This window comes from Suricata suricatta, chromosome 14 (assembly GCF_006229205.1).
Source record: "Suricata suricatta isolate VVHF042 chromosome 14, meerkat_22Aug2017_6uvM2_HiC, whole genome shotgun sequence".
NCBI classification, from domain to species: domain Eukaryota; kingdom Metazoa; phylum Chordata; class Mammalia; order Carnivora; family Herpestidae; genus Suricata; species Suricata suricatta.
In genome coordinates this window covers 79617072-79634803 of record NC_043713.1, presented here as the reverse complement: position 1 = coordinate 79634803, position 17732 = coordinate 79617072, and the positions used below count along the sequence as shown (strand labels likewise).

The window sequence follows — 17732 nt, the reverse complement described above, 5'->3', positions numbered from 1 at the left end:
ATCCCCGCGCACCCTGCGTCCCGGCCCCGGCGCGGGCCCCGGGGGAGGGGCGCGCTCGGGGAGCTGAGGAGGGGGCGCCGCCGGCGTGGAGCCTCGGAAAATCGTGCCCCCCGGCCCCTGCCCTCCCTTCAGGCCGGCCCCGAGGGAACGCGGGCGGTGACCCCCTTAAGCCCCCCTTGCCGGCCCCCCCATCGGTGCCCCATTGTTCTCAGCCGATCGCTCTCCCGGGAAGGGGGAGGGGGTGCTGCGCTCTCCTCTTAAAGGGCCCTCTCCCCTTCTTGTCTCCCGGCAGGTCGCGAGCACGAGTGGGGTGGGGCGTGCCCACGGGCCCCCGCCCCCCTCGTCCCCCCCGCCCCGCTCCGGAGCCGCAGCCGGGCCGGCGGGCCAGGGGTACGCGGCGCACCCTCTCCCGTGCGTTTTCCAGCCATCCAGGCCTACGAGGACGCCGTGTGAAGTAGGAACAGAGGGGACAGGGACACCCCCTTCAGCAGGAGCCGTCGGAGGGGCGGACCCGAGACCAGGAGAGCAGCCCCACTTGGAGCCTGGCTCAGGGTCTGGGACGCAGTCTGGAGTGCAGAGGGCCGGCGGAGCGCCGCAGAGCCAGCAGGCTGGCCCCAGCCTCCTGGGTGACAGGCCCTGCGCGGCTGGCTGGGAAGAAGTGACTGGAGACTGGACCTAGAGTCGTTCGGCTGCCTCACTCTCTTTTCTGAGCCCAGGGAACCAAGGAATTTAGAGCAGCGTGTCCCCATCCTAAAAAAGACACTTGCTTTCCAGAGCAGCGCCCTTTATCTGAGACAGCGCTGGGGGAAGGGGGTCCTTGGAGCCTGGAACAGCACCCCACGCTCCTTCACCTGGGGCCTCTGGGCCTCACAGAGGACCCAGGGCTAGAAAGGAGGCCTTGGGCTCTTGCTGTCCCTCCCCTGGGGAGAAAGGAAGTTCCCTGCCTTCCCCGGGCCTAGGAGGAGCCTGGCGGCACCTGCGGGGTCCTGGCCCCTGAGGCTGCAGCAGCAGCAGCCATGTCAAGGCCAGGCCAGGGTGTGATGGTGCCGGTGAACGGGCTTGGCTTCCCACCGCAGAATGTGGCCCGGGTGGTGGTGTGGGAGTGGCTAAATGAGCACAGCCGCTGGCGGCCTTACACGGCCACCGTGTGCCACCACATCGAGAACGTGCTCAAGGAGGACGCCCGTGGGTCTGTGGTCCTGGGGCAAGTGGACGCCCAGCTGGTGCCCTACATCATCGACCTGCAGTCCATGCACCAGTTTCGCCAGGACACAGGTGAGCAGACGCGTCCCCGCCCACCCCACCCCACCTGTCCGGCCAGGCTGAGACTGCACCACCATCACTACCACAAAACCCCACCTTTTGTGGTGGGATGCTGAAATCTCCACAGCGTCTGGGGGGGGAGGGGAGAGGGGCGGGGGCAAAGACTGGAAGGCTGATTGGCTGACCCAGCCTTGCTCAGGTCCCAGAAAAGAGCCTCACCTCGCTCACCTTAATACTTGGGCTCCAGTCCAGCCTCTTATATGAGTTGTAGGGCCTTGGCTGACTTACATCTCCTCTCTTAGCCTCAGTTTCCTTGTCGGTAAAATGGGTGGATTAGTGTCTCCCACAGCTGTGTGAGAATTAAATAAAATTGTGCTCACTGAGCACAGAACCTACAAAACATTAGCACTCAAGAAAAGGGCTTTCCATGCACTTCCTCATTTAATTCTTTCCCAATAATCACAGGTACTGAACTATTATTATTATTATTACTACTGCTATTATTATTAGTCCCATTTTACAGATGAAGAAACTGAGTTTCACAGTAACCAAGTGATTTGAAAACTCAGAGCTGGGATTTAAGCCCAGGCAATTGAATTCCAGACCCAACCCTCTTGACAGGTTTCCTGTCCTAGCCCTGGGTGTTGGTGGGGTTGGGATGGTGTGATGGTGGTGGTAGCGATGGAGGGGGTGGCCATGATGGAGACAGTGTTGGTGGTGATGCTGGCGGTAGTGTTGGCCGTGGAATTGGTGGCGGAGGTGGCGTTGATGGTTGTGTTGGTGGTTGTTTTGGGGGTATCATGCTCGGGCAGTGATGATGGAGAGAGTGAGGTTGGTGGCAAACTTGGTGGTTGTGTGACAGGTAATGATAATGGTGAGGCCCACGCTGGGCCTTCGTGTTCTGGGGCCACGCCGTCACTGTGGGGGTCTCTGAGTTGTTGCTCGGGGGTCTCTGACAGGCATGGTGGACGGCGGGGGTGGTGAGTGCCTGCCTCAAGGAAGCCTCCAAAGACTCCTTGGCAGCTGATGGGGGTTTGGGGGAGTCCCTGTGAGTCCCCAGTTGACAGCACTGCACGGAAGAGCCTTGGAGAAAGTAGGATGCCCCCCTGCTCTCTAAAGCTGTTCGAGATGGTAGCCACTAACGACATGCAGCTATTTAAATTTATGCTAATTAAAATTAAACTTTAAAATCCAGTTCCTCGGTCCCCCTAGCCACATTTCAAGTGCTCAGCGGCCACATGTGTCTCAGAGCTGCCATATTGGACAGCATAGATCCAGAACCCTGTCGTTATTACAGAAGGTTCTAGGGGGTAGCTGACCCCCTGACCAGCAGAGTGGTCACCAAGTGTGGAAACACAGATGGATTCATAATACACGGTTTTGGTACATCTGTGAGTCCACAGCTTGAGACACCGAGGGCGGGAGTCGCTGGTGGTGCCAGGCATTTATTCATGCTGTCATACAATCACTTATTGATATCACTGTGCATCACTCCATGCTCAGCACTAGAAACATGCATGGAGCGAGACAGACAGGGTCCTGAGTAAAGGGTCACGGAGGAGCTACACTGGAGGTCCAGGGAGCAAGCAATCACATAATGCACTGATAACCAGCTGCAGGTCTGAGAACATGAAATAAACCCAATGTCGGAGTGGGGACAAAAGATTAACCTCAGGAAGTGATGTTTGAACGGAAATATGAAGAATGAGTGGGTGGGGGGCGGTGTTCTAGGCAGACGGAACAGCGAGTGCAAAGGCCCTGTGGTAGGAAGGAGCAGAGTACATTCAAGTGCACTGTGTGAAGAGTGGGGTAAATGAGGGGTAGGTGGTGCAAGCCTAGGTTGGAGCAGGGCCTGGACAGCCACGAAAAGGGCTTTGAATTTTCTCCTGACAGTAGAGAAAACCACCTTTAACCCTCATGCCCATTCTTCCAGGGAGGCACTGAGCTCCTGATGGAGAAGTGAGAAATGCTAGGCATTCCCCACCCCATTCATCTGGCTTATCCTCAAACCTTCTTTGCTGGAGGGCAAGGGTCTGACATCAGGAGGAGGTGGGTTTTCCCTGGGCTTGGTGTTTGGCTTACTGCAGGGTCAGAGCCAGCATTGGGTGTGGAAATTTTCCAGAACCTTGCTCAGGGTGGGGAGGGGCACTTCGAGGCAGGGATAACCCCACCCAAGGCTCCCAAGTGGCCACTTGGTCTTTGACGCTGTCTTGCAGGCCCCTTACCTGTTCCCAACTCCCTCCCTTCCCCTTTTCAGCAGGCCCCTTACTCTCAATGAGTTATGGGAGTTTATGGTTCGGCCTTTTCAGCTACTTCCCTCGCCTCCTCCCCCGAGCTGTTCCCCCACACTCGCCTCCCCGCCACCCTGCCGGAAAAGGGAAACCACTCATCCCTCAACAGGCTCCTGGGAGCCTGCCAAGACCCCCCAGGGAGGGAGGAAGGCCTGGAAACCTGTGGGCTGGAGGGGGGCACTTGGTTGTGGGAAACTGCTGGAAATGCCTCCCCACCAGATACATTATTCTGTGTTCCCCCACTTCTCCCTGAAGTAAACCAAGTCAAGAAAGGACATCTTGTCCTCACCGTTGATGGCCCCAGGGAGAGTCCCCACGCAGGTGTCCTCAGCTCTCCAGGCCTCAGTCTCCATCTGTGAAATGAGTGAGAGCATCACCTCCACTAGCAGGGTTGCTGGGCTGATGGAGAGAACCAAGCCTATTACTTTATCCCACAAACATTGACTAATCACCCCTCATGTGCCTAGAAGTTACTAAACACTACAGAGCACAAGAAATGGGTAGGAGGTCCTAAATCTTGGAAAAGATTATGATTCTCCCCTGCATGCACTTTCTTTCTCTCCTTCTCTCTCTCTCTTTCTCTCTCTCTCTCTCTTACTCTCTCTCTCTCCCACCACCATCACACATGCACAAAACAGTATAAAGTTATAAAACCAAAAGCTTACATGTATGTCCTGAAATGAACACAGCTTCTATTTAGATTTTCTAATTATAAATTTTTGATAAGTTCACTGAAGCTGACCTTTAACTTTTTGCAGGGGGTGGGGAGGGGCAGTGTGCCTCAGCTTGGCTAGCGGAGCTGATGGACTTTCTGATAAGGTCCGATAGATATCTTAGCCTTTGTGGGCCATACTGACTCTGTTGTAAGCACTCACCTCTTCCTTTGTAACATAAAAGCAGTCACAGACAGTAAGCCAATGAACAAATGTGGCTGTGTTCTAATAAAACTTGTTATGGACACTGAAATTTGAATTTGTATACATTTCATAAGTTTCTTATTCCCCAACTACTTAGCAGTGTGAAAACCCCGCTTAGCTCATGAGCTATGCAAAAGCAGGCAGCAGGCAGATTTGGCCCACAGGCTACAGTTCACTGCCCCCACCAACCCCTGCCCTGTTGTGTTCTTAACCTGCCCTTGGAGTAAGACAGCCATGCCTCCCCCAGCACAGCATCTACCGACATGCACGCCCCATGGTGTGTGCCAAGGTGCATACGTGTGTGTGTGTGCACGCACGCAGCGCCAACCCATGTGTGTCCCGCCGACACACGAATGCCCTATCTCTGTGCTGGTCACGCAGCCAGCGGAAGGAAGCCCAGGTGTCAGGCTCGGGCCGCAGGAGAGGGCCGGGCCCGGTCCCATGGGGGCTGCTGTTTGTTCAGCCGGTGCCCCCTCACCTCTTTCCTGCCGGGCTGTTTTCATCACTCCCCACAGGAGGTGAGGTTCCCTTTGAAGCTCTGCGGGTCCAGAGCCCACGTGTGGGGGGACCGCGGTGACCCTGGACCGCATGATGTCAGGGCACTCACCGCGGTGTCCCAGGCACCGGGCTGGAAGGGGGAGCCAGGGGTGGGCAGAGGGATGAGGCGGGTGTGCTCTGCATCATCTCCACCGCCTTGCTTACCACAGCTGCTGCCCCAGAGCTTTCCGCGTCTTCTGGGTGCTGAGCCCCAGCAGGCGCCGGCCAGCCAAGATGCCACAAATGGGAAGCCAAGGTGAACGGGGCTGCCCAGGGGCTGGCAGCAGCGCCAGGGGTGGCCCCCACCAGCTACGGGCACCGCTCGCTGCCTTGGTTGCCAGGCCACAACTTCCCTGAAGGTTAATTGTCCCCTGCCCTGCTGTTAGGGTGACAGCGCACCCAGACCCGAGTTTCCACCCAGTCCCCACAGCTGGACAGAGATACCACTTAGCCACTTCCCAGACAACTTTCCAACCCCTCCCTGGACTTCCATGGCTGGGGACAGAGGGACAGACCCACTTGCTGACTGTCTCCCATTCCCCTCCCTCTCTGCTGCGAGGCAGACGTATGGCAGTCCCTGGTCCTCCTGCAGATGGGACAGCTGAGGCCGGGAGGGACCGGGCTGCAGACCATCCACAAGTGCTGTCCCCAAGACTCACAGCGCAACGGCTCTGCCAGTACTCCCAAGCCGGCGTGGCAGTGGGTGGCTGGTGTATCTCCCAAGCCTCCGTCACTCAGCCCTGGTCACTGCCCCTACGTGAATGTCCTGTCTGAGGACATGCTAAGGCTGTTGGGAACCAGTAGGGCCACCCAGAGAGGGAAGCAGCCATTACCAGGGAAAGCACCGCCAGAAATTAGACTCTTAGGCAGGCTATTGTCAGTGGAGAGACTGAGGCCCAGAGAAGGTGAGTGACTTACCCAAGGTCACACAGCCATTCAACCCCAAGCTGGAACCCAGGCCGCTCAGGGATGGAGAACAAGGTTTCCTTCAGTGCTGGGCTGAGAGAGCCCCCTCCCCCTGCTCCCTTCAGAGCTCTGCTGGGGCTTGTTGCCAGGAGCAGCCCGTGTAGCCCCAGAGGCCTCCAGCATCAGCTCCCTAGTTACAGGACCTCTGGGGACCCCCTCCCAGCCGATATGGGAGGCCCCTGTGGCTGGGGCTGACAGCAGAGGCAAGAAGGATGACGTATGTCTGGGCGAGGAGGGGTCCATCCCATGGTGGCAGCAGGTCCAACTCATGTATTCACGGGTGTCTCCTATTCCACCTGTCACACTGCCTGCATTAGCACCACTGCAGACCCTCCCCTCTGGCCCCTGGAGGTTTTTTTTGTTTTGTTTTTTTGGGTTTTTTTTAATGTTTTATTTATTTTTGATACAGAGAGAGACAGAGCATGAGAGGGGGAGGGGCAGAGAGAGAAGGAGACACAGAACTGGAAGCAGGCTCCAGGCTCTGAGCTAGCTGTCAGCACAGAGCCTGACGTGGGGCTCAAACCCACGAACGTGAGATCTGACCTGAGCCGAAGTCGGAGGCTTAACCGACTGAGCCACCCAGGTGCCCCAGGAGTTTTTTTTTTAAGTTTATGTATTTATTTTAAGAGAGAGCACGCACACACTTGCACATGAGTGAGCAGGAGAGGGGCAGAGAGAGAGAGAGAGAGAGAGAGAGAATCCCAAGCAGCTGCCAGCACAGAGCCCAACACAGGACTTGATCCCATGCACCATGAGATCATAACCTGAGCCAAGATCAAGAGTCAGATGCTTAACTGACTGAGCCACCGGGACGCCCCTCCAGGAGCCTCTTCTGATCATGTAAACCCGTCTTCACTTTTACTTGACAGTTCAGTGGTCCCTTCTCAGTAACAGGCACTGGCCTGGGTTCTGGGGACTCGGAGAGAGGGACAGGACCCTCGCCAGAGTGGTTTCGGAGCGTTATGAAGGCAAAGGCAGATGCATAGCATGGGACTGGCAGTCGAATCCTCTGACTCAGATATAGAGCTGACCTGAACTGCAGCTTGGCCCCTTGCTAGCTGCGTGCCCATGGCAAACCTCTTAACCTCTGGTAGCCTCGGTTCCCTCTTCTGGAAGGCGGGAATAACAAGAGTCTCTACCTGAAGGGTTGTCATGAGGATTAAATGAGATACTATAGGTAAGAGCATGAAGAATATTACTTTGCACATAGTTATCACTCTGCTCTAGTAGGAAAAAGAGTTAAATGCTTCAGAGGAGAAGTGTAGGTTGTCTTCGGCCAGGTGATGTGGGCAGCGTGTGCTGGGGGCTCTGAGAGAGAGGACTTCCTTGAGGAGGAGCCCTCCAAGAGTCTGTATTGTTCAAGGAATACTTCCAAGGAAGAAACTGCATCAGCAAGGTCCTGGAGGAGACCTCAGGCCTCCGGGGAAGAGGGAGGCTGTGATGGAAGGGGTGGGGGTGGGGTGGGCTAAGGGAGGCCTCTTGGGTCCCACTAAAGCATCGCCAGACTGCCAGCTGCTGCCCTTTAGTGGGCGGGCCCCAGGGGACCCAGAGCCATGCTGAAGGACCAGCCTCGTTAATCACGGGCCCTTGGAGGCCAGAGCTGAAGTATGCTCAGACTGGGGGGTGGGGGGAGATGGCTGATGCAAACATATTCTACAGTTCATTAGGCTCCCTCCGCCCAGCCAGTGAGCATCACCCCATTTTACACACAGCAAAGCTGAAGCTCAGAGCCAGGGTCGGGAGGAGGGAGGGAAGGGGGCACCTGCTGGAGCTAGGAAGAGACGGTGGGACATTCAGACCCAGCTCTGCAGCGCCCCCTCCCAGGCCAGGCCTGGCTGGCGCAGCACCTTGGACAGCGCCACCAGCGCCCTGCCCAGGCCTGCGGGGGTGGTTTGTCCTGCGCATCCCGGATCAGATCCTGCTCACAGCCAGGGCCTTCTCTCTCTTCTCCTGTCCCCTGCCCCCTCTTTCACCCCTCTCTATTCTTCCCTGCTTCCTTCTAGCCCCCCAGTCTCCTCTTTCCAAGGGAGCTGTGCAGTCTAACTGAGACATGAGGGAGGTGTTGAGGGCTGTGGCGGGGGAGGGGACGGGCTGATTGGTGCTATTCTATTACCAGTAAAGGTGGGGTGGGGGCATGATAAAGAAGGTTCTGTCGGGAGGGTGATGGTGGCTGTCCTGAGGAGGGATGGGGATGACAAGGGTTCTGTGGGGGCCGTGATGGAGGGTGGGAAGAAGATGATAAGGAGTGAAGGGGGAGGCATGGGAGGGAGGTGAGAGAACACATGATTGGAGGGTAATAGGGAGGGATCAGGGTGGGGAGATGATGGGGTAGGACTGGTGTCAGCGGCGGTGGGGCAGTGGGTCCCTAGTGCCTCTCCCCAGTGTGGAGTTCTCAGGGAGTGGAGGGTGCTCCCCTCCCCCAACTTCCGTTTCTCCCAGGGCCTCCCCCCACCCCCACCACTCCTACATCACACCCCAGGTAGCCTCCCCAGGACAATCTCCAGGCCCACACAGCCTCCTGATGGACACAGGCACCCCCACCAGACCCTGGCTGAGACCAGCTGAGGACATGGGCCCCCAAACCTGGAACTGGTGGGTGAGGCCTGGGCTCCAGGTTCCCTTCCCAGCAGCTCTCTGGTACTGGGAGTGGAGGGTGGGGTGCAGGCTTGTGCCTTTGGGTAAACGGCACTCCCTCCCTGGGCTTCCTTTTCCTCCTCTGTAATGTGGGCCCGACAACAGTACCTATCAGTATTGTGGTCAGTATCAATCCCTTCATTCATGCAGCAAGAATGTAGTGAGCACCTTCTATGTACCAGGCACTGTCCTAGGCCCTAAGGATGCAGCAGCAAACAGGCCCTCTGTCTGGTGTGACACAGGAGGCCAGGCACCACAGAGGTCCTGCAATGTGGGGCTGCTCCTGACCTTGGGGCTCCCGGAGCCACCAGGCTGGGGACTCAGTCTCCTCCGGCTCCTTCGTGGCTGTGTCCTTGCTCTGCCTCCGTGGCTAAGCCCCTCTCCCTCTCTGGGCTCCTCCCATTGTGCCGATGGAGCCGCTCCAGGCTGCCACCTCCACCTGGCCAGGCAGTAGTAGCAGGCGGATGCCGGGGTATGGGAGGGAGTCTGGCACCCGGCCCTGGAGCTGAATGTCCTGAAATGCAGAACAAAGGACGAGGCAATCAAAGGAGGCAGCAGCGCTGGCGGCCAGGACAGCCCTGCCAGCAGCTCCAGTATAGCCACCTCTTCTCCGGGTGACAGGCTGTGCCCCGCCGCTGCTGGGCCTTTGTCCCCTCTCCGTCCAACGGCAAGCAGAACAGGCCAGAGGAAGCTTACGGTTTACCTGAAATCACACTCCTATGGGGCCCTCCTCAGCTCCTCTGTTCCAGGAAACGAAGGTTCATTCATGCCAACGTGTTGGTCACCTGCTACTGTGGAAGTGAGAGAAGGGGTCTGGGCTCCAATTGTGAGGTGATTTGGGCCAAGTCCCTGTCCCTCTCTGGGACCCAGTTCCCCATTCTTGACAGAGGCTGGTGCTTCCAGAGCCTGGGCAGCTAATAGAAGTGTGAGCGGTGGCTGGGAAGGGAAAGGTTTTCACCCGTCACTCTCTAGTGCCTGGTACACCTTAGGCGTTCAATAAATACTACAAAGCATGAATGTGCAGTGACCATGACTCAGTTTCTGCTAACGGTTGCCAAGGAGGTCAGTCCCTCTGGCCGCATCTTTGGATATTTTGGGATTTTTGGAATCCAGACTTGAGTGAGTCTACCCCAGTTTTTAAAGTCATTTTTTTTAATGTAAATAACGTGCCGACCACAACAAACTCACATCCACCACTAACTTGCAGTGTTCAGGCTAGTCATTTATAGCATTCAGTTAGGTTCACTCGTGTGTGTTTGGTCCTTCCTTCCCTCAGCTAGCATTTTCCAAGGGCCTATGCCTATGTTCCTGGCTATCAGGGGATGCTAAGGTGGCTGAAAGCCAGCCCAACTTTTGAGAGGCGCCCAGGCTGGAGGGAACGGAGTCTCAATATTTTAGCGAGCTACGTGCTTTAATGGGGGTGCTGCAGTTGCACGGTGCCATGGGAGCCCCAGGAAGGGTGTGGTTCCCTAGGTATGGCACGGAAGTTTCCAAGAGGATGGTGCTGGAGCTGAACCAGGAAGATGGCTTGGGAAGTCAGCAGGGAGGAAAATGGGATGGGCAAATAGAAGGACATTCCAGACCCAGGGAATGGCATGCGCAAATACTCAGAGGCATAGCCATGCACGTGTTCAGAAAATAACTAGAAGTTTAGCATGGTGAGGGTGTGAGACTGCACAGGCAGCTTGTGATGGATCAGAGATGAGCTGAAGAGCTTAGACTCATTTCTAAGGGCACTAGGGAGCTATTGATGGGTACTGAGCAGAGGAGTGATGTGGTCAGACTTGAGTGTGGCTCTCGCTGCCACGTGAGAATGCACTGCAGGGTGCAGAGAATGGAAGCTAGGACACTGGGCAGAGCCTCCTGCAATAGTCTAGGCAAGAAGTAATGGGTGGCTTGGAGTCGGGTTGTGGCGGTGGAAGTGGGTAGAAGTTCAAATCCAGCTGGGTTACATATCCTGGCTCAGTAACTTTGGAGCTGTGTGACTCTGAGCAAGTCACTTCACCTCTCCGTGCTTCAGCGCTTGTATAAGGCACTGATATTAATGGTGCTGCTCTGGGGAGTGTTGTGTGGATTAAGAGTTGAGGTACGTGAAGCACTGAGTTCTGTTTATTTCACAGATGAGGAAGGAGAGACTCAGAGCAGTCAGGTCAGTTCCCCGGGGCCACACTGCGCTCCAGGGGATGGAGACCGTCTGCTCCTTCTATTCCCTACCCCTCGTTTCCATGCCAGGGGGTCTGAACCCCAGTGTGCTAGAAGCCAGGTGACCAAGAAGCCCCGCACGCAGTCTATAAAGTGGGCACAGCCAGCTGCCAGCAGCCTCTGGGACAAGGGCCTTTCAAAATCGATTTGCAGGCAGTAGCCTGAGTGCCCAGCAGCCCCTCGGCCTTCCTCACCCCTCCCCTTCCCCCTCCGTTGCCCTGGGCTGGCTGCCGGCCCACCCTGGGGAGCCTGGGCCAGCTTCAAACGTGCAGAAACCGCTAATGGGCCACAGAGCCTGACGAGTCCCCAGGGAGAGTTTGAAGGGAAACAGAACACTGCGGTATTATTGATCACAAGGAGGGGGCGGGGCGCCCTGGGGCCAGCACTGCAGGCGGTTCAAATCCCAGCCCGGCCTCTGCTCTAGCCCATAGGAGCCCCTAGGAGTGTTCAGAAGCCTGAGGGCTGCGTGGAGACTGGGGGGTGCAGGTAAAGCCCCAGCACAGGAGCTGGTAAATCCGGCTGGATTCGCGGTTGCTGCTGTTGCTGTGGAAGTGAGCTGGCCTGCCGTGCAGATGGTGGGTGAGGACCTCGATCCTGGAAGGTCCTCAGCCTCCTGCCTGGCCCGGCCTCCATGCCTCAGTTTCCTCCTCTGGAAAATGGGCTGTTGGGAGTACAGTGGACCAGTTAAGGGAACAGCAATGGGAGTCAGGGTCTGGGTCTGGCTAGACCTCTCGCCTGTGTGTAACCTTGGCCGCGTTCCTAAACCACTGTGTGCTCCGATTCCTCACCCCTGACAGGGGGCTGTCGTGAGGACCACACAAGTTTACAGGGACCTGCGCCACACAAGCTGTTCTCTGACTGGGTCCTGGTGGTATTGTGGTTACTTCTGTGTTGGTGGAGGGGTCAGGAAAGTCCCTCCCTGGGGCCTGGCAACCAACCCACTGCCCAGCCCCTGGTCACAGGCCTCATCCTAGAGCTGGACTCCCTCCACTGGACAGGAAGTCCCATGACTACCTTCCCGTGGGGGTCTGGGGGTCCCCACACTGAGATCACTTACCTCCAGGAAGCCACCTCCCCCTGCCCAAGGGAGGGGTTCCCTGCTGGGCCTTGGGGCTAGCCCAGTCTAGGGTGGGACCCTCTGGTGTCTGAGGGGCAGGCAGGAGGGCATGGGGCCCTCTCTTCTCTCCACTGAGTCGGCTGAGACACCACAGCCCACCTCCAAGAAGGGGGTCAGATCAGCACCGCATTCTTGGGACAGAAACCTCTCACAGCTGAACATAGTGAAGGTGAAACTGAGGTAGTGAGTTCCCCATTGCTGGAGGCATCCCAGGCTGAGCTACCACTTAGCTGAGTTGAACCCCTGAGAACCAGTCTGACCTGGCCTTTCCTTTCCTTCATGAATGGAGCGTCCGTCCCAGCCCTCCCGAGGTTCCTGTGCTCTGGGCCTCAGTTACCTCATCTGTAAAACAAGAATAATTCTGGTCCCTCCCTGGAACGAGGGATAAAATGAGTGAGTGAAGGAAAGTGTTCAGCACAGCATCTGGCACACAGTGGGTGCTCAATAAATGCTAACTCTGTTACTGTTCTTGCTGTAGCTACTGTCTGCCCCCGCCCTCTCTCCTCCCTCCTCTTCCCTGACTCTCCCTGACTGTCTCAGTGTAGGTTTGGGTTTTTGTTTCTTTCTGTCTCTCACACTTGGTCTTCCTCTCTGCCCCCGCCCCCCACCCCTGCTTCTTGTATCCGCCTCAGCATTTCCCATTTTGATCTTGGTCTCCTTTCTGCAGTCTCTCTGTGCATGTGTGTCTCTCTCTGTCTCTCTCGCTCTGTGTTTCCATCTCTCTCATTGCCTCTGTTCCAAGCCTAAACTTCTTATGGGTGGCCGTGGCCGCTGTCTACACCTCCCACCTCTGCCCCTACCCCCGCGCCCCGTCTCGCTGCATTTAGCTCCTATGATCCTCCAGCTGACATTTGGCCAAAGCTCCTTTCCCCTCTGTTAGGCTGGAACAAGATTGCAATTTTTCAACCAAACATTCTTTTTATAATTTCTTTTTTTAATGTTTATTCATTTTTTGAGAGAGAGAGAGAGAGACAGAGCATGAGCAGGGGAGGGGCAGAGAGAGAGAGAGAGAGACACAGAATCTGAAGCAGGCTCCAGGCTCTGAGCTAGCTGTCAGCACAGAGCCTGACACGGGGCTTGAACTCACGAACCATAAGATCAGGACCCAAGCCAAAGTCGGACGCTTAACTGACTGAGCCACCTAGCCGCCCCTCAAACGGTCCTAAGAAATGAAGGAGAGTTTGGGGACAGACAGCAAAAGCAGACACATAGAAATTGGTCCAAGCTTGATGCAGGCTCCTAAACTGCCCCGGGAGTGGGGGGCGGGGAGGGGGGACAGACCCTGGTGGCTGGCACAGGCGGATGCCCTGGAGGCCCACGAGAGGAGTGGTCTGCTCAAGAAAGCCCAGCTGTGCCTCCAGGCCCCCTGTTTCCCAGGCTGAAGAGCCGCTGATCCCATCTTAGACCCATTGTTCTGGCCAAAAATCTAGGCCACAGCCACTGCCAGGAGAAGCACCCCCGCTCCCTTGGAAATCTGAAGATCGCAGCCCAGGCAGGTCACCGGGGAGCAGCCAGCCCCCCTCCGCCTGGTCCACGGCCAGCGCGAGCCCGGGGTGGAAGGCCGGACGGGCAGGCGGCTGTGGTCACCGCAGGGCGCAGGGCCCGGCTGGAGGACAGCCGCTGCCCTAATTACTCCAGCTCTCCAGGTTCCAATCTCGTTTGAAAAGGACTCCAGGGACGCAGCCTTTAATAACTACCAGTAAACAGGCAGGAAAATCAATACCTGGTAAATAGAGCCCTGGAGAGGGGGACGCCTGGGCTGGCTGGGCCTGGCCTGCTGGGAGGGGCCTTCGGGGGCCATTGTTGCAGAGCGGCCAATGCCGGCCTTTGGAACCCTGCCTCCCCTTCCCCCGGGGATCCTGGTCTTTGGAACCCTGTCTCCCCCTTCCCTGGGGTCCCTGTGTGCGCTTTGGCTCCTGCAGCCTCCGCTCCCCCTCCATTAAAACCAGCCTCCCCTCCGCTTGCCCTGCCTCGTGCCAAGTAGCTTGCCTGTTCTGTTGCAGACACCTCCTTTGCGCCAGGCTTTGTGCCTGGTGCTGGGAACACAGGTGTGGATCCGACCTGGTTCTTGCCCTCCTGAAAATCATAAGCCAGTGAGGGAGATCACACACAAAAACAAATTAATGACAATGCAAGGACAGATGCCAATCACAGCAGCAGAAACACAAAAGCGCTTCCAAGAAGAGGGTTTTGTTGGATGAATAGGAGTTCATCGAGAGAACCGGGGCTGGGAGAGGGGGACTGTGGGTACTGTCTGATGTAATGATAACAGCTGTCTTCATTAACATTCGCTGAGCACTCACTGTGGCCGAGCACTCTGCTGAGCACCCGTGGCAAGCTTTGTCTTGTTCCCTCCTACGGTAGTCCTTCGGGGTATGTATTAATATGCCCATTTTACGGATGAAGTCACTGAGGCTATGTGTGTGCACATGGCCTGGGAGACTTCTGAGTTGTTTCTCTCAACCGTCTACACCTCCCACCTCTGCCCCTACCCTGCCCAGCTCGAGACTCGATGCACAGAGGCTGGTTAAATAAAGCACCCTCCCAGCCTTTCCTTTACCAGCCAGGGGTTACAACACTGCCGTTAACCCTCCCAGAAGGTTCATGGTGGGACCTCAGGCACATGGGACCCGACAATCATCTATCAGGAGCCCTCATTTTGCAGAGGGGGGGAAACTGGCTCTGAGGGAGGACCAGCACCAGGAGCAGGGCAGGAACGGGACCCAGAAAGGTTCCCTAGAATCCCCTCCCAGGCGTGCCCTCAAGGAACATCGGTGTCTAGGGAAAAAACCAATATGTATACACTGGATTAAAATGATCAATCAGGCATCAGAATGGGGCAGCCCGAGAGGCCCCGGGGGGGGGGGGGGGGGGGAGTGGCTTTCTTGTGATTGGCTTGAACAATATAGGAGTCCCAGGATCTCGCCCTCACCATGTCTGTCTCACGTCAATGGCTGCAATTCTGTGCCTCGATTTTCCTAGCTCTCGGGGTCCCACCGGGCAGGGGTCGTCCATCGCCCTTGGGATGCTGGTAGAGGACCCCTCTGACAGCAGAGGACAAGCTGTTTCTGATCTGGTAGGGACCCAAGTGAAGATCAAGGGGCGTCTGTGCTCAGGAGAAGCCCGAACAAGGTAGAGGGACGCAGGGGGCCTGCACTCATCTGGCTGCAGATCCCTGGGCCAGGCACCTAGGAATTGTGTCCATTAACGCGGAAATGCCCTCCGTGTTGTGGGCACCTACTGCGTGCCAGGCTCCGTGCTTGATGCTGGGGATGCAGCAGTGAACAGAGCAATCGAGATCCCTAACCTCTCGGGCTGACAGCCTAGTGGGAAGAGAGAGAAAAGAAGGTATGCAGATTAATATAGCATACCGGGTAGTGGCGAGGGCTAGGAAGAAAAAAAAGCAAGAGGTTGGCAACGGCAACAGCTGTGTTAGAAGGGTGGCCCGGGAAAGCCTTCCTGAAGAGGTGTCGTCTGAGCAGAGACCCGAAAGGAAGGAGGCCGTGAGAGCATCCGGGACCCACGGAGTCCTATTCCGGGTGGAGGGAACAGCAGGTGCAAAGCCTGGATACCGCTGGGGGCGTTGGAGGAAAGGCAAGGAGGCCAGGGTAGCTGGAGTGGAGCGGGTGAGAGGGAGGTGGCAGGTGACAAGTCAGAGAGGAAGATGGGACTTTGTAGACAGCCTGGAGTTCTGTGGGTCATAGTGAGGCCTCTGGCTTTTCCTTCAGGGGAGAGGGGAGCCACGGGAGGGTTTTGAGCAGGAGAAAGATGTAATCTGATTTGCACTGAGCAAGATGCAAGATGCAAGAACCAGATCTGGCTGCGATGTGGGGAACAGACTGCAGATGGCAAGGGAAGAGGTAGAGACCAGTCGTGAGTCTACTGCAACAGTCCAGGCAGGAGAGGCACCAGCGTCTAGACCAGGGAAAATCAGGACACCTGGGTGGCTCAGTCAGTTAAGATTCCGACTTCAGCTCAGGTCATGATCTCGCGGTCCGTGGGTTTGAGCTCCGCGTCGGGCTCTGTGCTGACAGCTCAGAACCTGGAGCCTGCTTCAGATTCTGTCCCTCCCTCTCTCTCTGCCCCTCCCCCACTCATGTTCTGTCTCTCTCTGTCTCAAAAATAAACAAACAAAAATTTAATAGACCAGGGAGAATCAAAGCAGTGAGGAGAAGTAGTCAGGTGTGGGATGTATTTGAAGGTGGAGGAGGTGACTGGATGTGAGTCGGGGATGAGTCCATGTTTGGGGGCGGGGGTGGTATTGGCACCTGGGCAGCTGGAAGGACAGGGCCACCAGCAGCTGCCACCAGGAGCACTTCATGGGGAGCGGATTTAGGGTGGGAGAGATCAGAGCTCCGCTGTAGCAGAGCTGAGTTTGAGATGCTTGTTGTGTCTCCACAGGAAGGTGCCCAGGAGGCAGCTGGGCTGGCTCGTGCCCATTTTAGAGATGAGACAGTTGAAGCCCAGGATGTTGAGCCACCTGACCATAGTCACAGAGCTGGAGGGTTGGGAAGCTGGGCCTTGAAAGGAAGTCTGTCTGCCTCGCAGCCCTGGGGCCCAAGCTGGAGGGATCCTGGGCTTCGAGGCCATTCTCACTGAATCCTCCCAGCAGCTCGGTGTGAGGGGGTGGGGTGGGTCATGGGTTAGCGTCACCTGCATTTTCGAGATGGGGCCACTGGGACCTGCAGAGGCTGAAGGGACTTGCCCACAGTTGGCCGTCGAGCGTGGAGCCTTCCTGCAGGTGTGCCCGGTGAACCCAGCAGAACAGCCCCTCTACAGTGGTCCCAAGGCACAGAGCGGGCTAAAGCCTCTGAGGAGTCCTGCAGCCTGGACCTTGGCTTCTCTCTGTTTCACGCAGGGTCCCATGGAGCCTTGCTCTCAGGGAGCACCCAGAGCTTTGGGAAACATGAAGCAGTGATTGGGAGCAAGACCTCAGTGCCCTCAGTTTTTAAATGGGGGCATGAATGCTCACCTGGCTGGGGTTATCATGTGGGAATGTGCATTTTGAATGAGCACTCAGCATGGAGCCCATGAAAGGGCAGTCAGCAAATGTGTGCTAAGGGAAGGAACAAAGGAGCAGGCAGATGAGTGAGAAGCAAAGGGGTTGGTGGGCGAAGGGATGGGCACAGGCAGGAATTAGCAACAGGCAGGAAGGGATACAAGAGTCACCAACCCCCAAATGGATCAGTATCAACTAGCGGATGCAGTCATACATTCACCAAGTATCTATGGAGCACCTACTGTGTGCAGGTGTGGAGATACAGCGGTGAGTTAAACAAAGTCCCTGCCTGGGTGGCATTCTAGCAAGAGGAGACGGAAGACAAGATAAATAGGTAAAATATAACTTCTGCCAGATGGAGGAAACCGAGCAGGGATGGAGAGAGAGAGAAAAGGAAGTCTGTGGAGGGGTAGCACATTTTTAAATAGGGTGGCGGTAACTGAGGGAATGACTGAATGCATGAATTACATTACCGAGTGAGAAAAAAAATGTATCAATGAGAAGCATACGGAATGGCTGCCGGCATGGGTGAAGGATCTAACGAAAGAATGAGTGAATGAATGAACCCGGGAAGATAGGAATGCAGGACCTAAGGCATGAATGAATGAATGAATGAATGAATGAATGCGCCGATGGAAGAATGATCCAGTGAATAGAGGAATTCGTGCTCGCATTAAAGCACTGATGAGGGGATGGATGAAGGAAGCTAGGAATGAGCGAGCTAAGGGAGGCAAGGAGGCCGGCGTGACCCCGCCCCCTGCCTGCATGGTCCTGGCTGCCTCTGCTCCCCACGCTTGCCCCCGACC

General features: G+C 56.5%; 1 protein-coding gene across 1 annotated transcript in view; it reads left to right on the top strand.

Moving 5' to 3' along the window:
• Window positions 1-331: 331 nt before the first annotated feature.
• Window positions 332-17732, top strand: part of DTX1 (deltex E3 ubiquitin ligase 1) — a 33805-nt gene continuing 16404 nt past the window's right edge. The window contains exons 1-3 of the mRNA XM_029921622.1: window positions 332-1275; window positions 5572-5808; window positions 6064-6191. Coding sequence (XP_029777482.1) covers window positions 1017-1275; window positions 5572-5808; window positions 6064-6191 — 624 coding nt within the window. The 5' untranslated portion in view covers window positions 332-1016. The remainder of the gene's footprint in view (window positions 1276-5571; window positions 5809-6063; window positions 6192-17732) is intronic.